The sequence below is a fragment of the Uloborus diversus genome, unplaced genomic scaffold (genome assembly GCF_026930045.1).
Source record: "Uloborus diversus isolate 005 unplaced genomic scaffold, Udiv.v.3.1 scaffold_12, whole genome shotgun sequence".
Taxonomy (NCBI): Eukaryota; Metazoa; Arthropoda; class Arachnida; order Araneae; family Uloboridae; genus Uloborus; species Uloborus diversus.
Window position 1 is genome coordinate 6050872 of NW_026557876.1, and position 27398 is coordinate 6078269.

The following is a 27398-nucleotide window of genomic DNA, read 5'->3' on the forward strand; positions in this document are numbered from 1 at the left end:
TCCGATTTGTAAATTTGTTATTCTAAGTTGTAAATATTTTGTTAATATAGTGAGTTTTTCGTTTAGATAGCATCGTGCATTTTCTTTAGTCAATTTCAATAACTCTCTAAGCAATAAAAGATGCAAGCGACCAAGAAGAATCAGCAAACGGTAAGATTTTTACCTACAGTTTCAATTTAAGATACCGATTAGTACATTTTTGCGTTAACGCAAAACGTTTACGCCATTACGTTCACGCCAACGCTGACGTAGCAGTTCCAAATGAAATAAAAGTTACTGAAAACTGTGATCAAAAACTAATTACGAATGTCAAAATAATGCATAACTAAAAGAAAAACAGTTCAATCTCTGCATCTGGAAAAATATTTTATGAAAGCATATTACGTCTCAAAATACATGTCGAGTGCCAAACTATAGATAATCCTGTCATCTAGCAACCATGCTGCCAAAGTTTTCGCCAAGCCTCCCACCAGTCACATGATGTATCCATGAACCAATTTTTTCATCAGCAAGTCTGGGAAAGCTCGGTCTACTCCTATTATTAGTCTATGGATTTAATAGTTTACTCTCTAAATATCACCAACAGTGGCCAAATTGAAACCAGATTGAAAAAAAAAAATCGCCAAAGTTGTAGCGAAGTTGGCGAAAAAACTTGGCGATATATCGCCAAGTGTCCGCCAAATTGTAACACCACTTGAGTTTACATCAAAATTAACAATAATTTTCCCCAAAAAGGGGCAAAAGACACCCGAATGTAACCAAAAGGGGAGGTGCACAACTAGACCCTACTAGGAGTCAATGTACCAAATTTCAACTTTCTAGCACATACCGTCTTGAGTTATGCGACATACATCCGCACATATGCACATACATACAGACGTCATGAGAAAACTCGTGGTAACTAACTCGGGAATCGTCAAAATGGATATTTCGCGTATCTATACGTTCTTAGGCACTTATCCACCTCAGGTCGAGTCGAAAAAAAACTCAACATTCATTCGGGAGTGAGCAAAATGGAAATTAAGGTCGTCACTTCCTTTTTGTAAAAGGAAGTATAAAAGCAATTATATCATTGTTCATTTAAAATTCTAACTTAAAAGAATGAAACATATTAAGCCAGGACTTAGTTTTGCAAAAAGAAAATACAAATAGCGCTACAATTCTTACATATCGAATTAAATTTAATGGAACAAGTTTGATAAACAGAACAGTACCAAATTAATACAAAGAATTGTTATTATTTATTGATCTTTTTATACAATATATATTGCTTTGGTTCCTGGTTGCATCTCTCTTCAGCCGATCGGTCGAATGTTTCAACCAGGTTTTGATTTTTGCTTCTACTACTTCATCTGTTGTCTTCAAGTTCCTTTCAATAGCATCTGGAGAATTAATGAAGAGAAAAATAAGAAAACTTTTAAAAATCACGAAAAATTGACAACATGATACCAATAAGAAACGAGCTGATGACATCACATGACTTCCTTTCACTCCAATTTAAAGATAAGAGTGCCTCGGAGTGAACAAAGAAACACTTTAAATATTTTCACCCCAAGTTTGTAGCGACCCGAAGCAAAGAAAAGGTTTTATACAAATAAATTTTCGCAATATTGGCTGTTTTAATGTGATTCAAAGGTTAACCCTCTAAATACGGCCAAATTGAAACCAGATTAAAAAAAAAAAAACCACCAAATTCGTCGCCAAGTTGGCGATAAAAGTTGGCGACCAAAATCTTGGTGATATATTGCCAAGTGTTTGCCAAATTATAGCTTTGCTATAATTTGGCAAACTTACTTGCCAAATTATAACAATGCCAATTAAACTCGAACAAAGCTTGAGTTTACATTGAAATTAACAATGATTTTACTCCAGAAAGGGGCAAAAGACTCCCTTTGGAACATCCAAATGCAACCAAAAAAGAAGGTGCACAACTAGACCCCACTTGAAGTCCATGTGCCAAATTTCAACTTTCTAGGACATTCTGTTCTTGAGTTATGCGACATACATATACACTTACATATATACACAGACACGCATACGCATATACATACGTACATACAGACGTCGCGAGAAAACTTGTTGTAATTAACTTGGGGATCGTCAAAATGGATATTTCGGGTGTCTATAGGTTCTCAGGCATGTGGTCGGGTTGAAAAAAAAATCAATGTTCATTCGGGGGCAAGCAAAATGAAAATTAAGGCCCATTTTTGAGTGAAAATATTTTTGCGAATACAATACTTCCTTTTGGGTAAAAGGAAGTAAAAAGAAAACACCAATTGAATGGTTATGGCTCACTGCAGGAAAAATCATGTGATTTAACGGGGTATTTTAGCGAGAAAACTCTGGGTTTGACGAAATATTGTCAAATTCCTTTTCAGTCCTCATTGTGAAACAAGTTAATCAAAAGTTTATCCCCCCCCCCTGTCAATACAGAAAAAAACATTAGAGGCACCGGCATCAATGTTAAACACTTTCAATTTAAAGTAAGACTACAGGGGATATAAACATGAAACTTAGAAATTCATAGCTTGATAGCCACTTCTTCAGAAATAAAAATTAGGTATTTTATTCAGTATTTTTTCAGGAGGGGACGAATCCCATCTGAAAATTTTTAAAACTATTCCAAAAGTTGCTTTTATGCACTTTTTTTTTTTTTTGCTGAAAAAATTATTATTACTATTTTATTTTTCTTACTTATAGTTTGCAATTTCATTTAAAAAATGAAACTCTCACCCTCATGTATATAATCGGGTCGGAAAAAAAAAACCAACATTCATTCGGGGGTGAGCAAAATGGAAATTAGGCCGATTTTTGAGTGAAATTTTTTTCACGAATACAATACATCCTTTTTTGTAAAAGGAAGTAACAATAAGCAACAAAAGTCACACAAAATGTCTAAATGGAACATAATCCATATGCTTAAAATATTAAAGTAACGCAGAAAAAATGAGTCCTTACATTTAACAAAATCCACCAATTTTGTATTTTTTATGGCTCTTTTCCCATTACGGCCAGCCCAATTTAGCTGCGTCGAAAAACCATCATTTAGGAGAAATTTCAGCAGCCTCTCCACAACGTTGCTGTGCCCAATTTTATGGGACAAATATGAAGCCTGAAAGAAGAAACAAAATCAAACATTTAACAATCAACAGTTTATTTGAATAATCTTGCAAATATGAATGAGTAATACATTAATCATTGAACTATTTGACAGAAACATGCTGATTATTTAAATGGAAAAAACATCTGACATGAGTAGAGCCAGGGGCAGATCCAGGATTTTTTCTCACTACCTATTTTTGTGAAAGTATTGTACAGTAGAAGACCGTTATAACGCCGACCTGTATAACGCAATTCTCTATAAACCGCACTACTTTTCAGAAGTAAATAATAGGTTTTGAAGTTAAAAGGACTCTCTCTGTTTTGTCTTGAAAACATAAAAATTCTTAGGCAAATTAAATTTTGAAACAGTTTTTCATCTTTCCATCATAATTCAAAGTTTTAAAATGTAAATTAGTGTTCACTGTAAAAAGAAAATACCAGCAGATGGCTCTTGAAAATGCAGCTGTTATGCAAACCATGAAGCTAGCATAAGTGCAGGATTTTGATTGTGAAACATATTTATTTGTGAATAACTAATTGTAATATTGGTGCTTTAATACTCATTGCAGATAAAACTCATTCTGAAGTGCTAATGTATAGATATATTCTGAATATTAGTTTCAAAATTTGTGAAATGATCTATATAACGCAAAAACCTGTATAACGCAAAAGCTCTGGTCCCAAGGTGTGCGTTATAACGGTTTTCTACTGTATCAATATTCTATTTTTGTGAAAGTTTTTTTTTTTTTTATCAGCATTGATTTTGTGATCTTTTAAAGGCACATTCTAATTTTTGTCTCAGAAAATTAGAGCAATTTAAACCTTAGTTTGAAAAGTGCAAATGTCATTAACTAATATTTCAAACTTTTTTTTGGGGGGGGGAGGGCCGAAGAGGTAGGGAAAATATCATTATATCTCAGCTCAATAAGCTTTGTACTGTGTACAATTCAGGAAATCACCATCCTCTAAAACTGATGCTAAAAGATTGCTTAAAAGCAATTTGGCGAAAAACAGTGAAACTTGAGTTTAATACTATGAAAAGGTTGTTACCTAAGCGATTGTTCATATAAATCATCTTAGAATTTTATTTTATGAGTAAACTATGTTTTAAACAGAAAAACATGTTTTCTATTTTAAAACACAGGTTTTTGTGAAACTTTCGTTTTTTAAATATTGTTTCTAGAATGTGTCAATTTTCAAAGTTAGTTTTGTGAAGCTGCTGATTTCATAACTTGATTTTTGTGAAAGTACCGATTTAAAAATAAAATTTTTGTGAAAGTACCGAAAAGTGGTAGTAAAATCAACCTGTATTGGGCCCTGGTAGAGCCCAGATTAAATGCAATTGCATATTTTTGCTAACTGCATAAAAATGGAAATTTTTAAAATAACTTGAATTTTTCACTCAATTTAAGTTTTTTTGACAAAAACTATTTTGTTCCTAAAAAAAAAGGACAACCTGTGTGTAGGGGGAGGGGACAGTATGCAAAAATAGAAAAGTCATTTGTGTGTTTATGTAAAATAGTCTTAACTGGACTAGTTTCAGAGGTAAAAAAATTTATATGAATGAATAAAAAAATTTTAGTGCATATTTTAGGAATTTTTAATGTAAACATATAATTTACGCTCCAATCATAAGTTAAAAGTTTCTCATTAATACTTTTTGACAATGGTCAACAACAACTTCATCTGGGGTCCACACATTTGAAAACATATTGAGGTCTAGAAAAAACCCTAATATTCTATGTTAACCATTAAAAACGCAAATCAGGCACCCAATTACAAATGATCTCTCTTAATACAATCATGTTTAATACGAAATCATGGCTAAAACGAACATTTTCTCCGTTAAGTTTGGTTCTCTATATTAAAAAAATTTGACGTATAATACATACAGTAAATTGAAAGTCTCGACTGAGGCGAACAAAAATTTCCGACCTTGTTACTTAAAGTGTTAACATGGTTGAATACTGTAATTTTCTGTTTTAGAAATTATTCATCATTTTGCTAGGTAGTAGAAGTTGCATTGTGTATCGAGGAGAAAATATTAAATATTTTGCATAGAGAAAATCAAGTATACACATTTGTATACCTGTCAACAATTCATTTTACCCAAAGATAAAACCTATTAGTTTATAGGGGTGTTGGATGGTTTCTTTCGGATGTGCGCTTTTGCCTCTCTATTATTTAACCTTTGTTTTGTAAAAATGAAAATTTGCTCACAGCGGTATTTTTTAAATCTAAAGTATATTCGATCCATATTCTCGCGGCAAAAATGAATTGATTTATTTATTCACAACAAAGTTTTGAGCTTACCATTTTGCTCCTACGTTCCGGAACGAAATGAAAATATTTTCTTTTCATTTTGTTGTTTCCATGGTAACTACTTTTGATTCCCCTTATTTTATTTTTGAGAATGCAATAAATGAATAAGGCCACAAGTGACATTATAAAACGCGTGCATCAAAATCCCATCGTTATTTTCCCTTCTCCCCTGCTAGACTCATTCAGATGAAATTGTCTTTACTTGGCAGATTGCCAAAATACATACAATCCATGGTCAAACAGTACCGCTTTCAACTGCATGATACTTACCAGGGATACAAAAAAGGCGTGATCTTCCAAAGCAAGCAGGAAGTTATTAAATACCTTCATGCTTGCTATTGGTAAATCCACACCCTTTGGCAACACAGGGCGTCTGTTTGACCCAGTACCCATCTCTTCGACCCTTTTTATTTGGTTCTGCAGATTTTCTAGTTGATATGTCATCTTTGCAAGAGCTCGCAAAACTTGTTCCTGAAACGCTACAAGGAAAAGAAAATAAATTTGAAAAAATATGCAATTTTGCTTATATACTTACATGTTTAATTTTTAAAAACTTAAAAAAGCTTTACTGTACTTTTTTTTCTGTATTACTTCCCAGGGTTCGAAAATATGATATTTTCGAAAATATCCAATATTTTGATATATACCAGATACTTTGATATCTATCTGATATTTTCAATCAGCCCAAACTCAAGCCTTCAAAATAGTAAATGCATCTTCAAAACTCTTTATTTTCTTATATTGTTATTACAATATGTAGACTTAAAATTAAGGATTCTTTTATTTTTTATACCTAACATTTCATTTTACATTTTAATCAATTTTAATGGAATTAATTTAGCATTAGCTGTTTTGTTCATTTTTCTTCTGTTAGCTAGTTTTACACAGTTATACAGTGAAATCCCGTTGCAACGAACTTCAAGGGACCCCAAATTTTGTTCGTTGTAATGGGAATTTCGTTGTAATTGAATTCAAATAATGTAATGGAAGTTATATAGGGACTGAGTGATAAATAAATACCTTTGTGCTGAACAGTAAAGTAAGAAAAACAACGTTAAAAAAAAGCACTTGGCAAATTTGTGCTTTTTTTAATGTTGTTTTTCTTACTTTACTGAAAATGTAGTTCGCTGAAACGGAAATTTCGTTGCATACGGTATTTGTTATAACTGAATTTCACTGTAATACGATTGCAAAATAAAAAATATGTATTAGTAGGTGCACAGTCAAATAGGAGATTATCTTTTTTTCTGACCAACGTTTAATATTAAATTAAGCACTTTTAATTGGAATTAAAATATTTACATTACCTTATAATTTCATGAATATGAAATAAAAAAGGAATACTATATTACTCTATAACAAATAAATATCTTTGTGCGGAAAATTAAAATAATCAGTTATCCAATATGAAGCACAAAAAATGCCAATTACAGCAGACACATGTTTCGATGTTGCAAGGAACACCTTTTTCAATGCAAAGAAGTATGAGCTTCTGGGTGATAAGTCATTCGAGAAAAGCAACAAGGTGGAACAGGAGACAATATAAATACCAAAAACATAGAAATTTTTTCAATTCTATGTTCGCAATGTTGATGACTATTTTGTTCTTTTGAACCACGATCAACTTAACATGGATGAAGCTTTATCGATTTTAAATTCCATTGATCCTCATATTCAATTCTCTTGTGAAAAAGAACAGAATAATTGCCTTCCATTTCTGGATGTTCTCATTTCTCGAACCGAGTTCGGTTTTGAAACTATGGTTTATCGCAAAACCTTTTGCTGTTTCTACCCTCACGTAGATTATCGACTCACCCTCCTAATCAAAAATATTCAGCTTTCAACACAATTGTTTATCGTGTAATGAATATTTGTTCTTCTACTGAGCATCTTAATGCGGAACTTAACGATTAAAGAGCTGTGGCTGTTGATAGAGACTATCCGCCCACCTTAGTTGATTCCATTTATAAAAAACTTTGCAAAAAATCTCAAAATATTGTTCCTAATAGAACTTTTAGAATTTAGTTGTTCTGCCTTTCTTCCCTGGTATTAGTTTTCAGGTTGCTAAGATTCTGAAGCGATTCCAATTCCAAGCTGTAGTTTCTCTCATTAATTAACTTTCATTCTCTTCTCTTAAAGATTCTATTCACCCTTTTAACTGTTGTGAAATTTATAAAATTGTTTGCAATTGTGAACTTGGATACATCGGGCAGACCCACCGTTCTTTGAAATTTTGCTTAAAAGAACATCAAAGCTATGTGAAAAAACAACAGCTGAATAAATCCAACACTGTTTTGATTCGAATCGCTCTTTGGATTTCAACTCTTATCAAATTATCCGAAAATGCCCCAATTCGTTGAATCTTGATTTTTGGGAATCTTTCCACATCTGGAGGAACCGGTCTAGTTAACGATCTTACTGCAATTCTGTATTTTTCTTCTGTGTGGACTCCTTTATTAAAATTGTTTTAGTTTGTCTAGTATTTTTATGTAAACATCGTACATTTCTTACTTTTATTTTTTGTTTTCTTATTTCGTTTTGTGATCAACTAATTCCAATTTGTTTATCCTTCACTCTGTTTTTTCTGCATTTCTCCATTCCTTACATAGTTTTTCCAGTCAGTAAATTTACTGCTAATTTATTCAGAGTGATTTCATTTTTGGACTATTTGCATTGTTTATGGGATTTCTTGGAAATTTATTACTTAACGGCTTTTTCCTGATGGAATTATATAATAAATTTCGGCTCCAGGCAACATTTCGTCTTTTTTGTCTTGTAAAATTTCTATTTTTTTGGTATTTATATTGTCTCCTGTTCCACATTGTTGCTTTTCTCGGATGACTTATCATCCAGAAACTCATACTTCTTTGCATTGAAAAAGGTGTTCCTTGCAAAATCGAAACACCTGTCTGCTGTAATTGGCATTTTTTGTGCTTCATAATGTTGGGTAACTGATTATTTTAACCATATTACTTTGTTACATTAATGATGTATTAATTCATCTTAAAAATATAGTACACAACTTTTTGGTAATTTTCAAGAATAAATGAACAATGTTACTATGATTAATATAATTTTTATATTGAAAATACCAAGGTTGATAAAATAAATATCGAAAATATCAAAATATCCGATATATATCTGACTAGCTGCATTGCCTGGTCTACCTTGAAAATAAAAATTGTGTCAAGTGACTTATATTCAACAATCAAGCTAAAATTAAGGAAAAACAAATCATGCAAAATGTCCCTTCCAAGCAATGACGACAGAAAATACTTTTAAAAAATTAAAATGAGAAAGATGGATTTAAAAAGCGTTACCATGGAAACACTAAGTAAAATAAGTTTAAGGAATTAAAATGCGAAAGAAAATGGTTAACAATTTGAATGGACATGAGATTTTTTGAACTTGATTTAAAAAGGGTTGTAACTTTTTTCCTTTAGAGATAGAAGCTCAGTTTTTCCATTATAGGTTGAGATACATCCGGAGTAAAAATGTCGCTTTTTCCAATGGTGTCAAAAAGAAATCTGTGGGACAATTCCTTCATTTTTTATTGATGGATTTAATGAAGAAAGTAGTGTCCAAATTTCAGCTAAGCCTAAACAAGTTCGAGCTAAAAACGTAAATAACTCCTGTCCTAATTAAGTTAGAGCATTGAAACAAATTTCGTAGAAAGTGGAAAATTCTACTATTTCTAACGATATGTAATATTAATATGTGCAAGTAATTTTTCACCCCCATATTCAGGAATTTATGTGAAAATCAGGCCTAAATTGGAATAAAAAAAGAACTATTCATCTAATTTTTTTCGAACTAGTCTGCAAACCTTTTCAGGATTTCAAGGAACAAACTGTAAAATTTCAGCAAAATCGGCCGGGTAGTTCTCGAGTTTTGCGAGTTCAAACACGCAGACGCTTTTTGGAGACTTTATTTTATACCATGTAGAGATATTTTCAAAATAAATATTGGATATAGATCATGATATATATCGACTGACCTGTATCGGTGAATCCTGATTATTAATTACTAAAGTAAACTCCCAATTATCCATGTAATAGAGTGACAAACCGCAGATAAGTGAAAACTGCGGATAATACGTAAATAGTTAAAAAAGGTACTGCTTTACACAGTACACAGTTGCTAACAAATATGAATAACACTCACATATACATTTTAATTACAGCTAAAAACATTGCTACATTGCATCTACTAACATTGAATATGAAAAATATACATATGTAAAAGCTAAAAATGAACAATAACACAATCTTAAGTTTAAAAAACATATGAAGACTGTTAAGAAAAAGAAATGGAAAAACCCGCAGATAACACGAACGGTGCATTATCCGACTGCCAATAAGTTTACTGTACTGGTTAGTTATTGGAAAAACATTGTTATTTGCCATTACTCAAAAACATCCATGCAATTGAATAACTATATCATCATACTTATGAGTTAAAATAAAATTAATTTTCTCAAAAATCTTCATTAACTAAATGCAAGAGGGATGCTATAACTCTCCCACTGATAATTTTTCAAATGAAAAGTGAGTGGGTATTAAATTAAAATTTTCGGTAGACCAAATATGGAACTTAATTTTCCAAAATCTCACATTTATTAAGGATATTTCATTTCTCATTATTAGATAATGAGTTGTAGTTTTAGGGTTGTAGTTTTGGCCGGACAAAACTGATTTTATCCAGGCCACTGGCTAAAACCGGTTAAAACCGGCCGAAACTGGATTTACCCACCATAGAACTTGCCAAAACTAAATTACATGAAAATACACTTCTAATTTGTATGTATGTGAGAGATGTGTGTTTTGCAATAAATAAATATGTTACTTGGAAGTTTTTTAATTAAGCACAGCAATTTTAGTTAATTAAATATAATATTAGAGAAGTAATTATTATTATTATTTATAAAAATAGTAGTGAACAAATTTCAACTTTCTTCAAAATTAATAACTGAAATTGCTCACAACTAAAACAAAAGATGTAAGGAATACAAAAACAGCCTGTAATATAAATATAGTAACTTTTTAGTAGTGTTGCTTTTTAACTTTCAAAAGTGTTTCCCCCCTGTACCTTTAGTTTTGTTTTTAAAAAAACGCCTATATATGTTTCTAAAAGAAGTTTTTTGAAGAAGAAGAAGATCCAGAATTGTTCCCAGATCAGACCCATTTATTACCCATTCAGACCAATTTTAAATATTGTTCTGTTTTAAAAACAGCTGAAGATAGAACAAAAATCGTCAAAAGACTGAAATCCTGCCCCCAGACTGTATCCTCGATAAGTGTAAATAAAAATTAAGGACAAATCTTGCGAATGATGTCACCCAGATCTAATGCAGGTGCAACCTAATAAACTAAAATGCATGGCATAGATGTAAAATATGCATATTTATTTTTTAAACTTACAGGTGTTATTTGCATTTTCAGGCATAAGCATATATTGACCAGAAGACATAGGAATACAGTGATAGGTAGGCATAGGCATCTGTTGACTGGTATCCAGGGATGCTTTGTTAGGTGTTGAAACCACTGTAAAAATAAAGAAATTATGTGAAAAATAATTTTAACAACGCAAAAAAAGTTTAGTATAATCCAGAGTCGCCAACCTTAAGGATATGTCACATTTCTCCATTTTTGACGCTGATCAAATGAATAGAATCACTAGTTAAGTGATGCTATCTCCAGAACGAAATTTACTTTTGTTTTCAACCATTACAGTAATGAAACTAAAAAATCATAATATATCACGCTTGGGATTTTTTTAGAAATCCTAAACAGGGTTGCCACTAATTTTTGAAAAAAAAAATTCCCTGTGTTTTCCATGTATGAGAATGCAACATTACAAACGAGCAAACAGATAGTGGAAAAAGAATATTAATATCTTGATAATTTCATCACAGGGACCCCTCCCCCCCCCCAAAAAAGGGGGAAATATAGAAGAGTTCATTATGACTGAAACAATAGGAAGGCAACTGAATTTATTTAACTTTTTATGAAAGAAAAAAAAAGCCTTCTCTCAACCATTCATTACTTGGACCTAAAAGAGCAAAAGTGAAGCAGAACGATGAATATTGATCATTAATTTCATGCTATTTAAATTAAATTATCATAAAATTCCATAAAACACAATAAAAGATTTTGCTTTAATAACAGACATTTAAAAAAAAAAAAAAAACTTTTAAGCAAAATTATTTTTTATTTTATTTTATTTCTGAACTTTATAAAAATTAATACTATTGCAATTTATTTATTTATTTTTTTTGGTAGTTTATATATTTGGGCGTTGATTTTTGCAACTCAAATTAAAAAAAATATATGTATATTTTCCTGCATTTTCCAGGCATTTGAGGAACTTTTCAAAATTCCATGAATTTTCCCTGTTTTTTTTTTTTTAATTTCCTGCATTTTTCCAGTTTCATCATGTTTCCCTGTGGTGTGGGAAGTCTGCTAAATATAAAACATGAAGATATTAAAATACAGTCAGACCTCCATATAAGGTCACCCCGCATATAAGGTCTTCTAAAGTCTTGGCTCATTCAATAGGATTTCTATGTTATGTATTATCGCCGGATATATGGTCAGGTCGTAATACAATAATTGCTAATAAGGTCACTTTTGTCTGACTCTCTCTGAATGATTGTAGCATCTGAGAGATTCACTTCCGAAGAATTTTCCGCACAATAAGATCCTGAAAAAGTGGAAAGTCATTTCTTCTACAAACTTAGCATGAAGTGCAGCTAATGCCGTAGAAAAAATGAAGCAGTAGCACAAGCACTCAGTGTACACACGCCGTGAGCACATTGTCTTACTAGCCATAAAAGAGCTAAATAAAATTTTCAGAACATATAGAAACCAATGTGTTTACTTTTAAAAAAAACTCACAACATTCCTGTATTATTGTTAGTTTCAAGAAACGTTTGTTGTGCATCCGTCTTTTGCTTGATCATATTTATATCCAGCTTTATTCTAAATGAAAAATTTTCAAAGTCACTTAACAATTTCTTATTGAGCCCAAAGTTGTAATTGATTAATTTGAATCTATTAAACTACTCCTACCTAACTAACCAACATGTTTGAATGTACTAAATTTGGCAAAGAACTGATGAGAAACATGCTTATTTATTAAAAAATATATGTGAATCGGTTATAAGGTCATCCTGCTTACAAGGTCAGTTTCGTGAAGCCACAAGGTGACCTCATACCGAGATCTGACTGTATTAACCAGGACTAACTCTGCTCAACGCATAATCTTACCAATCACAACAGTTTGGTAAGACCTCATTTGGAGTATGCTGTTCAGTTTCGGTCTCCTTAACTCAAGAAATACAGGGTGTCTGAGAAGTCTTTGACACATTTCAAAAATTCGGTAAAAAAAAAATAAACAAGATATAAAGTAAAATTAAATTACATTCATTACCTTATATAGTAAAGTTTTTTGAAATCCAAAAATGGCCGCAAAATTGCAATGCAATATTGTGTGCGGGAATTTTTAAATCGAGAATTCCCAAACAGGTGGATCGGACGAGATGGTCCCATAAAGTGGCCCCCTCTTTCTTTCTTTGGGGATTCGTCAAAGACACTGTGTATTATTCCACCATAGTGCACAAAATTTCAGATCTTAAACATTGCATTACAGATGCAATCTCACAAGTTACCGAATCAATGCTACAACAAGCTTGGTCAGAAATCGGTTATAGGATGGATATTCTTCGTGCGACGAAAGGGGCCCACATCGAGGTGTATTGATACATTTAAAAAAAACTTTACTATATGAGGTAATAAATGTAATTTAATTTTTTTATTTAATTAATTTCGTTTATTTATCTTTTACCGAATTTTTGAAATGTGTCAAAGACTTCTCGGACACCCTGTATATTAATTTATTGGAAAGGGTTCAAAGGAGGATCACAAGGTTAGTAAATTGGCTTTCTAATTTAGATTATAAATACAGGTTTAGAATTTTTTTAATGTATAGTCCTGGAGCAAAGGAGAGTCAGAGGGGACATGATTCACTTGTAGAAATATATCAATACAAAAGATGTCAATGGGTTGAATTTTTGCTCGGAAAGCAGCACGAAGGGTCATTGTTTTAAGCTATTTAAATCTCAAGTCAACCTGAAAATTAGAAAAAAAAAGACTACTTTAGTAGGGTCGTGGGCACTTGGAACAGCTCACCGGATGAGGTGGTAATGAGCTTTAAGAGGGCCATTGAACTTCACTGAGGACTAATGAAACTGACTAAGATCAGCTTAGTTGGGCACAGAGCCTGTTGCTGATCGTCACATTTGTATTTTGATAAAATCCAGTTAAAAGATATTCAACGAAATCTTAACGTCAAGCACGTATCTAAAACAATAAATTCTATATCACAAGAGTTCTTAAGAAAAGAACAAAAGAAAGAAAAAAACCTTTACTTAAATTTTAACTGAAGCATTTCACTTTGAAAATCATTTAAGGTAGAAAAATTATGTAAGAAAAATATTATCATTTACACAAACCACACCACATTTTCAAATTAAAAATTTAGTGTCTGGAAAAACCCTTCAAAGATAAATGCTTTGCATATAGCCCCCTGTCTCCCCCCCCCCTTCCTTTAAAAAGACTCAAAATGAGACCTCACTGCATCATTTAACATACAGTGACTTTTTAATCTATAATTACAGGATATAGTTAACAGACTAGCAGTACCTGTAACAGGTGCATTCCTTGACGTACTCGCCCTTCCTACATTTATTATACAGGGAGATGTTGCACTTGACACTACAACAACAAAAACAAAATAATAAAAATAAGCTCACAAGAATGAATCACTGATATAACATAATCATAAAATATAATCTAATACAGTCGAACCTCCATATATCAAAGTAGCAAATTTCCCGAAAAAAATTTGATATATAGAAACGATCTTATTTAAATTAACAGAAATTACATTTTTGCGCTGTCAGATTTATTTCAAAACATACCTTCTCTATTTTCAATTGGACCCATGGAGGGATTGTTCACCACACTTCCCACCAAGTCTGCAACCACTTCTGGACCCTCGTGTGTTGGAGAAACATTCTGAGCCGCACTAGCTTTAGAAGAAGAAAATATAAATATTTTATGAAGCTGTAGTAGTTATTAAACAGCTTATCACACCAACTAAATTACAAAACCAACACTGTGTCGATAAAATAAACATAATTTAAAACCTCACTTCAAGCTGAAAATTCTTTTTACGAAACCAATCGGTTAGAAAGGCAAAACTTTTTAAAATATATTACAAGCCTTGAATTTAAGCCAGGGTTGTCCTGTTTTGTTCACCTCAGAAAAGGCCTGGAAGTAACTGTCCCGTACAAAATATCATTTTGTCCACTACTTCAGTAATCCAGGGTTGGCCGGATTGGACCCAATTGGGTTGGACCCAATGGGTTTTTTTTGAAAAAACCCATTTAAAAAAACCCATTATTGAGCCCACTTTTGGGTTTTTTTAAATTTTTTGAGAAGTTTTTTAAAAAAGTAATTAATTTAAATACTTATACAATTTAAACTTCTATTTTATTTGTTCTTCACCACAGACAATGGACATAAAAAATGAATTTTGAACTTTAATAGTATTTCTTAACTCTTAACGGCATTAAAAATACTTCAAAGATTTAAAAAAATATATATTTAACTTTTATCTTTAACTGGTCAATAAATAACTCAAATTATCTTGACTAAGTCATGTCACGTCTGGTTTTCTCAATATTTGTAGATTGTACAGAGGAAACTACTCTAGCTAAAAGGCTTTCATGTGAATTATTTTCTGCAACCCGACACGTCACAAATTTCGAATTAACAAGTTATATTTTTTTTAGAAATTAACAGGTTTTACAAATGGTCGAACAGAAAACAGAATAGGATGTACAGTATTTTCATTATCTTACAAAAAAGTTTAATATTTCTTAATCTGTACACATAAATAGAAAAACAGGCAACATAAAATTCAAAGAAATGTCTTGATTAAGCTGGAATTCAGTAAATAGGGATTTAAACTACTTGAGGTTCTACAGTAGTTTTGCATAAAAAAATGAAATACAATAAAGTAAAATGCAAAAAAATAGTAGTAATTAAAAACAAACAATAGATTTTATCACTCAAGAAGTAATTTTGCCTTAACTGTTGGTAATCGTGGAAACTAAAAAATCTGAAACTTCACCATTCTTGGGTTTCGTCGTCTTTCATACTCTTCTTCAGAAAACGCTGAATTTTAACTAGTTTTCCAGCTTTTTTTACCCCAAGACAATTCTTGTGCTTTGTTCATATACTTACGCTACAATATGCTACAAGTACCCTACATTTTCCCTAAAAAAAGACAAAAAAACCCACATTTCTTTTAAAAAACCCAGCTTTAGTTGGGTTTTTTTGGGTTTTATTTAAAAAAACCCAAAAAACCCTGGGTCCATGGGCTTTTTTAAAAAAACCCGGGTTTTTGCCAACCCTGCAGTAATCTGAAAGTACTTAGTTAATAATTCAAAGATTTAAAATCTTTACTAATAATAAAGCTAAAAGACTGTCTGTCAGCATCTCTGTCTGTTTGTCTGGATCTCTGTGACGCGCATAGCGCCTACACCGTTCGGCCGATTTCATGAAATTTGGCACAAAGTTAGTTTGTAGCCTGGGGGTGTGCAACTCGAAGTGATGTTTCGAAAATTCGATTTTGTTCTTTTAATATTCCAATTTTAAGAACAAAATTATCATAAGATAGACGAGTACATTACGAAATTATCATGACGTGGAACCGTAACATGGGCACAAGTCAATTGGCGAGATACGAAATTATCATAACGTGGAACCGTAACATGGGTACAAGCCAATTGGCGAGAAAATTCACCATACATTATTTGTAAATATACAGGCGAACCGAAAGACCTTTTAATTTTTTCTATTACGGGCAAAGCCGTGCGGGTACAACTAGTACTAAATAAATGCATAGATTCTTTCCAATAAAGTAATATTTTAATGTAAAAATAGCATACATAAGTATGTGAACAAACAATTGATTATAAAATATTTTAGAAGTGAAAATGAAAAAAAAAAAAGTTGAAGGTTATGTTTGTATGTATATAATACAAATGAATATTGATAAGTTATAATGCATGTAATAGCATTTATAAAAACAAACACATCAGCAGTAAAATTTAAGATGTTTATCTGTGACATGGGAGGTTCATTGCCCATAATAAATATATTTATAAAATTAAAAAGTAGAAATGAAAAGTTTTGATGAAATCTCAAAATATTAGAAGCCATATGGGAAAAAAAACCTAGTTGATATTAATAAAGAAAATTTTACCATGAAATAAAATTTAATCTTGTAATACAGATATATATCCTGGAGAATGACCCATTTATAACTTTTGAACAAAAATATTTTTAATTTCTAAACCTTTTGTTTTCGTTTTTTTTTTTTTAATTCTTACATAATATTGTTACCTACTAGAAGAAACCATTAACAATGGCTCAACTAAATTCCAGTTGTTTTATTCATAAATAAACTAACTAAAAAAATACCTTGTTCACGGCAGAGGTCAAGATTCATAGTGGCGACCTAGTTTGAAAAAGGGGGCCACCTAAAAAAACATCCTCAGTCGCCATTTTCCCCCCTGTTGTTCCAAAGAAAAAAAATCTTGGTATGAACATTGAGACTCAAGAGGGTGGAAGAAGATAAATTGCTTTGGAAGCAAAAGCCTGAGGATAAACACATCAAAGAAGATCGTTTTTCAACCAGAACGGCAATACTTTTCATTTATATAAGAATGAAAGTGATATGATATAATGAAAGTGATATAGTAATTATGTTTGAAACATAGACGCCATATTTGGTCACTCATAAGATGGAAGTAGGCAAAGTACTAAAGTGCTTAAGTTTACAAAAACAAAGCTGAATTTGATGTTTATTCAAATGCAAACTAATGAAAATAATGCAAACTGTGCTGCAAAGCATTTTATTTATTTATTTATTTGTTTGTTTTTTATTACTTAAAACAGTTTTCTTGAGAAATGAAAAATTTTGTATTTAAATTTTCATCTTATCCTTACTGCATTGAACGCTAATGTGCTAAAACCTATAACAGTTCAATTAAATTGATGTTCAACGAGGATTTTCCAAATTATTATTATTTTTATGCAACAAATTCAAAAACCTAAATCTTAATTTTTAGTGCAGTCGCCATATTTGGTCACTTCTAAGATGGAAGTAGACAAGATTCTTTAAGAGCCTAAATTTTTCAGTTTACTGCAGACTTTTCCTTGATTTAATTATCTCTTTATTTTGAAAAAAAAAAGCACGTTTATAGCTTTTAAAATAACTCTGTAAAGTTCTGTTTATTTGTTTTTTCGTGAAAGTTGTAAGAAACTCCTCTCCCGTTTTGTACTTCAACACTCAGCGACATTAGTGGCCACCATTTTTTAAAGCAGGGGGCGAAACCCCCTGCTTTTTGCTTTAGGTTTGAGCTCTTGTTTATTGTTTATAGTTTAGCAAGTGGTGCATTTGCCCAATGTTACTCTATTTTGCATGTACTGGAGCTTAGACATTCTCTTTTAGTTCATAGTTAAATTTTTGGTCTTTTGACCGTAATTAATGAATCCTCCACGGCTGATGAGCTCTGGATTCATACTTTACCTTTTCCTATTTAATAGATATTTGCAATTTTCCTTTTTATCATCATTATTTTTATATAATTTGTTTAATATTTGAAATTTTGTTTGCTTATTTTATATATATATATATATATATATATATATATATATATATATATATATATATATATATATATATATATATATATATATATATATATATATATATAAAATTAAGCAAACTGAATTTCAAATATTAAACAAATTATAAATAACAAAAGATGATAAAAAGGAAAAATGCAAACAGCTATTACGTAGGAATAGATAAAGAGTGAATCCACAGCTCATCAGCCGTGGAGGATTCATTAATTATGGTCAAAAGACCAAAATTTTAACTATAAACTAGCAAGTGGTGCGTTTGCCCATTGTTACTCTATATTACATGTACTGGAGCTTAAACATTCTCTTCTAGTTTATAGTTAAAATTTTGGTCTTTTGACCATAATTAATGAATCCTCCACGGCTGATGAGCTCTGGATTCACTCTTTTTCTATTCCTACTTAATAGCTGTTTGCATTTTTCCTTTTTATCATCATTTGTTATTTATAATTTGTTTAATATTTGAAATTCAGTTTGCTTAATTTTATATTTACTTGGCTTTTTAGTTTTGCTGCGTTGCGCATCTATGGGCTCTTGGTGTGGTCTTTTCAATATTTTTCACTTTTATTATTATTATTATATATATATATATATATATTGTCCTCATGTTCATCCATAATTTTCAAGAAAATATCTTTGTTTTGTACGTATTCATTTCAAGCTTGTTCCCTTTGTTAAATTTTATGACTTTTAAGTAAATTATAACGTAAAATTAACTGCACCAATGTGTAATTAACAATTTTTCTTGGGAATTATTAGATTTTAAAGTATAAAACCATTCTGCTTTAATTAAATGAATTATTGACAGTAGCTATGTATTATAATTACAGTCAACTCTCGATAACTCGAAGTTCCAAGGGACAGGCTAAAATGTTCAAGGTATTGGTAGTTCCAGTTATGGGCAGGAATGTTCCCATAGGGAACATTCCCTATGGGACATTATATGGCCAACATATGGGATTCCTGCCCATAACTCCATGTCAGGCCTTCATATGGAATAACATTCCTGCATGAACTCCAAATATGCCATATACTCTCAAACATTTTTTAGACATAGCGTACACCCTCAAGCTTAAAAAAATGTCTTATTATAATCAATTATGTATATCATCGCATACACATACTGTGCATCATGAATTACTGGGAGTATACCCTCAGAAAAATTGATGGGAACATTCTGGTTATGGGAAAAATCCAAAAGTGTCAAGAGTTTGGGACCTGATGAAAACTTTGAGATAAAGGAATATCCGAGTTTTAAGCTTCGAGTTATCGAGATTCGACTGTATATACTAATTGTATTACTGTATATAATAAATTTATGTATCATATGGAAAATCAGTTGATTTTCATTTCGTCCCTCATTTTACGAAAAAGTGGACAAAATAGCGACCCTGTTTTGAGCTATTCAAATCTTAGGCTAATCTAGAAATTAGTAAATATTATTACTTTAGTAGGGTCGTGGGCACTCGGAACAGTTTACTCAAAAAGGCTGCAATGAGTAAGGGGGTAAATAGCTTTAAGAGGGCTATTGATCTTCAGTGGGGACTAATAAACCGACTAGGACCAGCCTAGCTGGGTCCAGAGCCTGTTGCAGGCCCTCACAGTTGTTTTTGTCTAGGTGTTTCAAAAATGACTGACACATTTGAAAAATCAATAAAAACTAAACGGGCAGCGATAGAAATATACCGTTTGTTGCTGCTTGGGACAACAGTAAATTTTCATATGGACTAACTTTTAAAATTAGTTACAATGTTCCTCAACAGATGGCGCTACAGGTAGTTTAAAAAGGTACAGTCGATGCTCGATATAACGACCATCTCCGTCCCAGAGGAAAAGGTCTTTATAATGAGTGGTCGTTATAAGAGGTAGAAGTTAAAAAACATATATGCATGCATCACGCATGTTACGTTTCTCTAATAAAGTTTGCATTTTTTCAAAGATTCCAGTTAAATTCCAAAAGTATTTTTTATCATAGACATTTTTTAAAAACATAATGGGTGAAAAATATTATGACAGATTTTAAAGTAAAAAATATGGGAAAAAACTGATTACATACTTAAAAAGCATTTACTTAAAAATCATACTTAAAAATCATTTATTTTCTGAAGATAAAATAGGAAACACTTGTTTGCCTTTTTAACGCACATGATTTTTCAAAACACAATTTTCCATTTCAGTTATAGATGATAAGTAGTGTGCCTTTGAAAGAACATTTAAAAGTCCCTTGAACATTCCAAACTTTTCACACTAGAAACTTTGGTCTCAATTCCTTTTTCATCTGATCATGATACATTAATTTATTTTTGTGCACAGTATCGAGAAATAGTTCATCTTCTGACAGATGCTCGACACATTCTAAATCAGAATCGATGTTAGCATAATTGTTTTAGTTTAACGCTTCATCCAGTTTCATTTTCTTAAAAACATTTTACAGCATTTCATCTTCATAGAAATTTTCATCTTGGATTGCCTGACTTCAGAAAGTTGCTTTTGCATTTCAGCAGTAGATTCTAATTCCTTTTCAAAACCAACATGATGAAAGCAATTCTTGATGGTCATTTCTGAGGCTTTATTCCATGCTGCTTCAGAGAGATAACACTGTAGAGACACAAGACTGTAAAAATCTTAAAAACCACGTGATCAAACACCAAACTAACATAAAATGTGTCAACAACCTTTTACTTCGGAATCCGAAAGTTTCACTTTATTCTCCCTTTATTTCTTCTGTGCTGTTTTGAGTAGTAATCCCCCTCCACTCCCACCTCCTCTCAAAGTTAGATTGAACACTGAAGACTATGTGCAGCTGTCCGTAAACAATAATGAAGGACATTTCAAACTACAAATTTGCTTTATTGGAAAAAACACCGGAAATAGTGTCCGCTGAATTCGGTCGTTGTATTGGATTAGAAGATACAGAACGGTCGTTATACCGAAAGCAAATTAACATGAAGTTCATAGGGACAAAGTTTGGGCTTTTACCACTGGTCGTTATAATGGAATGGTCTTTATAATGTGTGGTCGTTATAATGAGCGTCGACTGTATAAAAGAAAACGCAGTCTGTAAGATCGCCAAAATGACTGGTATATTTAAAAATCAATAAAGACTAAACGGGCAGCGACAGAAATACATGGTTTGTGTGCAATTTACTTGAAAAAACAGTAAATTTTCGGACATACACACCTGGAGCCTCTTCTAAATGCCTGCAGCGCCATCTGTTGAGGAACATTGTAACTAATTTGGAAAGTTTGTCTGTCTGAAAATTTACCGTTGTCTCTAGCACAATGCAACAAACATCGCTGCCCATTTAGCTTTTATGGATTTTTCAAATATGTCAGTCATATTTTGAACACCCTGTACAATGTATTCAATATTCAGACATTGAAAAAAAGCAAGGACAAAAGATATTCTTAACATACCATTTGCACTTATCAATGATATTTGCTGAGTTTGCAAGCTGATGACCAGTTCTTGCAGCTGATCAATTCTTTCTCTAAGTTGAGTATTTTCTGTGTTCTTGAGCTGTAAAGATAGTTCAATTTTAAAAACCCTTAAGAACTCCACAATTTTTTTATAAAAAGCATATTAATACAATAAAACCTATAACAAAATAGAAATACCCGCCTGGATCTTTAGATTCAGTGAGCTTCATGCTTTGTGTACTTATTTTACTTGTGTAAATTTTTACAACTTCATGAGCAGGGATGCAGAGTCATAGGGTAAACGGCCGACTTCAACTCCTTTATTCTGAAATTAGTCTGACTACACAGCTCCGGCATTAAAGTTGGCAAGGTTTTTGTTGTTTTCTAATAAAATTTGCATTGTTTGCTCCCCCCCCCTTCCCAGAAATGGAAAACGCAAAATGACGGGCCGGCCGTAACTGTAAGCAGCGCTTAAAAAAAAAAAAAATGCTTGCATTTTCAAGAAAAGTGAGGAGTTACATCTGCAACATAAAAAGGAAAAAATAAATTTAAACTTCCCTTCAGGAGTAAAACCTTGGAAGGGACAAAAAAATAAGCATTGAAATATTAAAAATAAATAAAACAAAACAACACGATGTTAATACGTACAAATTTCCCAGAAACTGCAGACATGTGTTTCGTGACTACAAGGAACCCCTTTTCAACTCAGAAGAAGTGAGCTTCTTATAGACAAAAAGACTGTCTTTTGCGCCATATGCACACTTCTTCAATATTGAATTGGAGGGGTTCGTTGTTATGGCGCAAAAGACAGTCTTTTCGTTTATAAGAAGCTCACTTCTTCTGTGTTGAAAAGGGGTTCTTTGTAACCCTAATACGAGGAGGGACCCAAAAGAAACCGGACTAATGGTGCGATGCCAATCCTAGAAGTAGTAGAATGTTCTGCAGCTAGATGGCTCAAGTAGAGACCTTCACAAACCAGCTGTGCAAGTGGCGTCAGTTTAATTGGTACCGTCTGATCGTAGATTTGGTTTTCTCAGGTGCTGTTTCTTTCCGCCTGCGAACTCATTGCATGGCAGATTTAAAAGAACAAACTAAACTTGGAATTTTGCTTCTCCTGCTTGAAAAGTCGGCAACGGATTAGCTTACCAAATGTTTCAACAAGTTTTCAAGACCGATGCTATGAGCCGTACATAAGTTTTTGAGTGGTTTAGGCGCTTTAAACGCGGTGGGGGTAGTATGAATGTTGAAGATCATGCTCGCTCTGAGCGCCCTTCAACGTCTCGAAATGATGAAAACGTTGAAAAAATCTGCCAAAAAATCAACGAGAGCTGTCGTTTTGCGATTGACGAAAATTTAGAAGAAACAAGAGTGAGTTGGAGCTCACTAGGGCGATTGGCAGTGTTGCCAAATTGGGGGAAATTTCCCCATTTTGGGGAAATCTGGTGCTCTCTGGGGAAATGGGTTTTGAGGGGAATTCTTTGGGGGAAAAAATTTTCCTTGGGGAAAAAAAACCTCGGGAAAAAAGGTTTGTATCAAACAGCGTTGTGTTAGATTTGCTCAACTTTATGGAATTTGCATTTCGCATTATGTGGAATATTATGCTATGGAATTCGTATTAATGTTCTGCGTGAGTAACTAGTTGATACGTGAAACGGGTAAAAATAAGTGTGATGAAGAGTGTTCTTGGATAAATATATAAAAAAAAATCATGGTTTAAATGTACATACAGAAGCAGAGTAGTAAATGCGAGTAGAAAAAAAAAATTTGGTTATTTCTTATCTCTCGGTCAGGTGCTTGTATTTATGACTAGTGGCACTCGCACGGCTTTCCCGTAGTAGAAAATTAAAAGGTCTTTTGGTCCCCTTGTATATTTACAAATAATGCATGATGAATTTCTCGCCAATTGGCTTGCCCACGTTACGGTTTCACATTATGATAACTTGGTAATTTACTCGTCCATCTTATGATAATTTTGCTCGGGAAAATGCTCTTAAAATTGGAATAGAAAAAGAACAAAATCAAATTTTCAAAAAATCGCTTAAAGGTGCACACCCCCATGCTTCAAACTAATTCTTTGCCATATTTCATGAAAATCAACCAAACGGTCTTGGCGCTATATGCGCGTTAGAGATCCGACAGACAGAAAGAGCTCCGGACAGAGAGATATCCAGACAGAGAGACTTTCAGCTTTATTATTAGTAAAGATAAATAAAGATAAAGGTAAAGAAGACAAAAAAATAAAGCAAAAATGTGAAGAAAAAAAAAAGTTGGGGAATTTTAAAAGAAAATTTGGCTATTTGGGGAAAAATATTAGAAGAAGCCGATTCATTTTATGAAAATATTAGTGGAAAAATAATTTTTTGCATTTGGGGAATTTTGGTAGAAAACATCGCTTTTTGGGGAAAAGTTGGAAGGGAATTGGGGAAATCTGGATTTGACCATCTGGCAACACTGGCGATTGGAAGGATGGTTCCTTCACAATGATAATGCTCCCGTACACTCAGCTTCACTATTAACCGCTATTTGGCCTCTCACGGGCGGCCAGTCGTTCCTCAACCCCCGTATTCGCCAGACCTCGCCCCCTGTGATCTTTTTCTGTTCCCAAGGGTGAAAAAATTCTGAAAGTGAAGCGTTTTGATGATGTAGAGGCTGTAAAAACTGCTTCGCAACAGGCACTGGACATGGTCAAAGTTAGAGAGTTCCAGGGGAGCTTCTAAAAGTGGATAAAAATAATTATCAAGTGTATTGCATCTAAGAGTAAACACTTTAAAGGAGATTAAAGAAAATTTGTGAATAAACTAATATATAAATACTTTAGAACCAAAATCCGGTTATTTTTGGATCCCCCCTTGTACATGTGTCTGAAGTTTCCAGCAAATTCTTGTGTAATAAAGTTGTTTTGTTTAACTTTTCTTTTTGGATATTGGTACTCATTTAATTTTTCAAAAAAAAAGTTAATTTTCTTTCTTTTTTTATTTTAAAAACTTCAAATTATTTAACCTAGTGTTAGCCCTTTTTTTTAACCTAGTGTTCTGGATTTAGCATGTGCTTTCAATGTATGTTGCTATCTTATGGATCAAATTCACATTGATGGTTTACCAAAAATATATACATATTTTGTCCCGTCAATTTAATTCCAGAGCATTGAACAAAACTAAAAAGCGCTTACCTTCAACTTATGAAGCAATTTTTTATGCTTTACCCTCAACGTCTTTAACTCCAATTTCAAAATTGAACTATCTTCATCAGAACTGCTTTCACTTGAAAGAGATATTCTTCTCACTTTTGGGTTTGAAACCTTTCGTCCCCTTTTCGCAACCCATGTGCCCTCATCTGACAAATGTGTTCGGTTTGAAGATTCCCCTCTATATTCTTCTGACAAACGAATAGAGTTTGAAGATTCCGCTCTAGACTCATCTGACGAATGAGTAGAGTTTGCAGATTCCCCTCTGTCCTCTTCTGACAAATGAGTAGAGTATGAATCTTCCATTTCCTCCTCTTCTGACGAAGATCTTCTTCTCTTTTTTAATCCCAATTTCCTTAACTTGGCCTCTTCACTAGTAGTTCGTTTCACCTGTGTTTCCTAAAATCATAAATGTTTGCAATCACAGTTTGAATCAGGGTTCCCTGATACATATCGGTCGATATATATCATGATATATATCCCACATTTATTTTGAAAATATCATGATATTTTAATATTTTAGATATTTATTTTTCCAAAGTATGCATTTGCAATATAAAAATTATCAAATATAATGTAAATAATATAATCTTCCTCCTTTATTCTCTATTCATAAAATAATTAGTAATGTAATTAATAACTTTAATTGGTTAGAAAAGAAAAAAAAATGTTTTATGGACATGTACTGACTTATGCATATTTTTCATTTCTGAAATATATATAATTTGTAAAAGTTGTTAACCAAAGAAAAATGAGTAAAGCATCTAATGTAATTTTTTAAGTAATACAATTAAAATTAATGGAAATCTATCAGTTACGCTATATTTTATTTCTAATAGATTAAATTATCACATTTTACAAATGATTGTAAATATAATTTGTACTTATGTCATACAAAGTATATAAATTTTGATATAAAATACACATTTATGATTATAAATAATGAAGAAAACACTAAACACATATGAAAAATACACACATTTTTAAAATAATGATTAAAAAATTATGAGTTATTAATTGGCAAAAAGCTTTCTTGAATGAGAAATTTTATTCATTCTACCAGTAGCGAATTTACCATGTCACAATTAAGGGAGGTCCCAAAGGAGATTCATAATTGTACATGAGAAGTGATTTACATAGTTCTGCGACTGGCCCCAGGGGCACCTACTAGAGATGAGACGGGCTCAGCCAGGGCCCGAAAAGGGGTCGGGCCCTAGAACCGAAAATAGGTTTCGGGCTCGGCTCAAGCACAGATATTCAATCGCCAATCTCCATACAAATTCAAAGCAAATAAACATTTTCCTACTGTGAGAAAATGAAAGGAGCATTTAAATCAGTTCAATCAATGTCAAATTTACCCCCACCCCCCTCCCAAAAATAAATAAATGAATAAATTAACGCTTATTTATAGTGGTTTTTTTTTTTTTTTGCGAATACTGTTGCAATATGTCAGACAGTAATGCATTTGAAGTGGAGAATTTTAAGAAAATTTAGAAACTTCTGTTAATGAAGAACATTTGACGTAACATTTTTCATTAACCAGGGCCCAATACAGGTTGGTTTTGCTACCGTTTTTCGGTACCTTCAAAAATCTTGTTTTGAAATCGGTACTTTCACAAAAATCAAGTAATAATATCAGTAGCTTCACAAAAACATCAAAAATTTCAAAAATTCACATTTTAAAATATAAAATTTATTTCTTTGTTTAAAAACAAAATTTACTCATAAAATTCTAAGCTGGTTTATATGAACAATCGCTTAAATAGAAACCTTTTTGTAGTATTTTAACTAACTTTTAGCTATTTCTCGCCAAAGTGTATTTATGCAATAGTATCGCAATCTTTCAACATCTGTTTTGGGAAATCGTCTTTCTCATAATTTCCTATATTGTACACATTACATAGCCCATTAAGCTGAAACTACGATGGTATTTTTTGTACTTCTTAGGTTTAAAGTTCCCCCCCCCCCCCACAAAAAAAAAAAAAAAACGAAACCTGTTAAAAATAATACTAGATGACATTTACACTTTTGGAACTAAAATTTCACCTATTCTACTTCTCTTTTACAAAAATGAGTATGCCTCTTTCTAAAATTTCACAAAAACAGTGCAAATGATAAAAAAAACTTTCACAAAAATAGAATGATGCAATACTTTCACAAAAATAGGTAGCGAGAAAAAAATCCTGGATTGGCCCCTGTTAACAGAGAGATCATGTCAGACTGTAGAAGGCACAGTTTTTTTAATACAAGAAAGTTTCCTTCGGGCTCGGATTTTGATCCGAGACAATATCACTCAAGCGGGCTCGGTTACAAATTTTCGGGCTCGGGCCAGCCCGGGCTCTCAAAAATGAGCCCGGACTCATCTCTAGGGCCTACTCCCTCTAAGAGCAAGGATGCACCCCCCTCCCCTCCTAAAATTCAGGAAGATCTCCTTAAAAGCAAGAGACTCCCCCCCCCCCCTAAAAGTGAAAAAAATACCCCTCAAAACAACCCCTTCTAAAAATTTCAATGGCGCAGTCTGCGCCATGACCCCCTTTAGGTAGGCCCCCAAAAATGCATTCCAACGTCCTCCAAACCTGTAAATCAACCAT

At 32.4% G+C, this 27398-nt stretch overlaps 1 protein-coding gene across 1 annotated transcript; it reads right to left on the bottom strand.

Annotated features, from left to right (window-relative positions):
- Positions 1-1218: 1218 nt before the first annotated feature.
- On the bottom strand, positions 1219-27398 carry LOC129232442 (uncharacterized). Its single transcript, XM_054866587.1, has 9 exons — positions 27384-27398; positions 24793-25206; positions 21621-21723; positions 14405-14515; positions 14127-14198; positions 10845-10967; positions 5695-5903; positions 2959-3112; positions 1219-1382 (listed from the first exon to the last, which is right to left on the bottom strand). The coding sequence occupies exons 1-9, from the start codon at positions 27396-27398 to the stop codon at positions 1219-1221; spliced, it is 1365 nt and encodes a 454-aa protein (XP_054722562.1).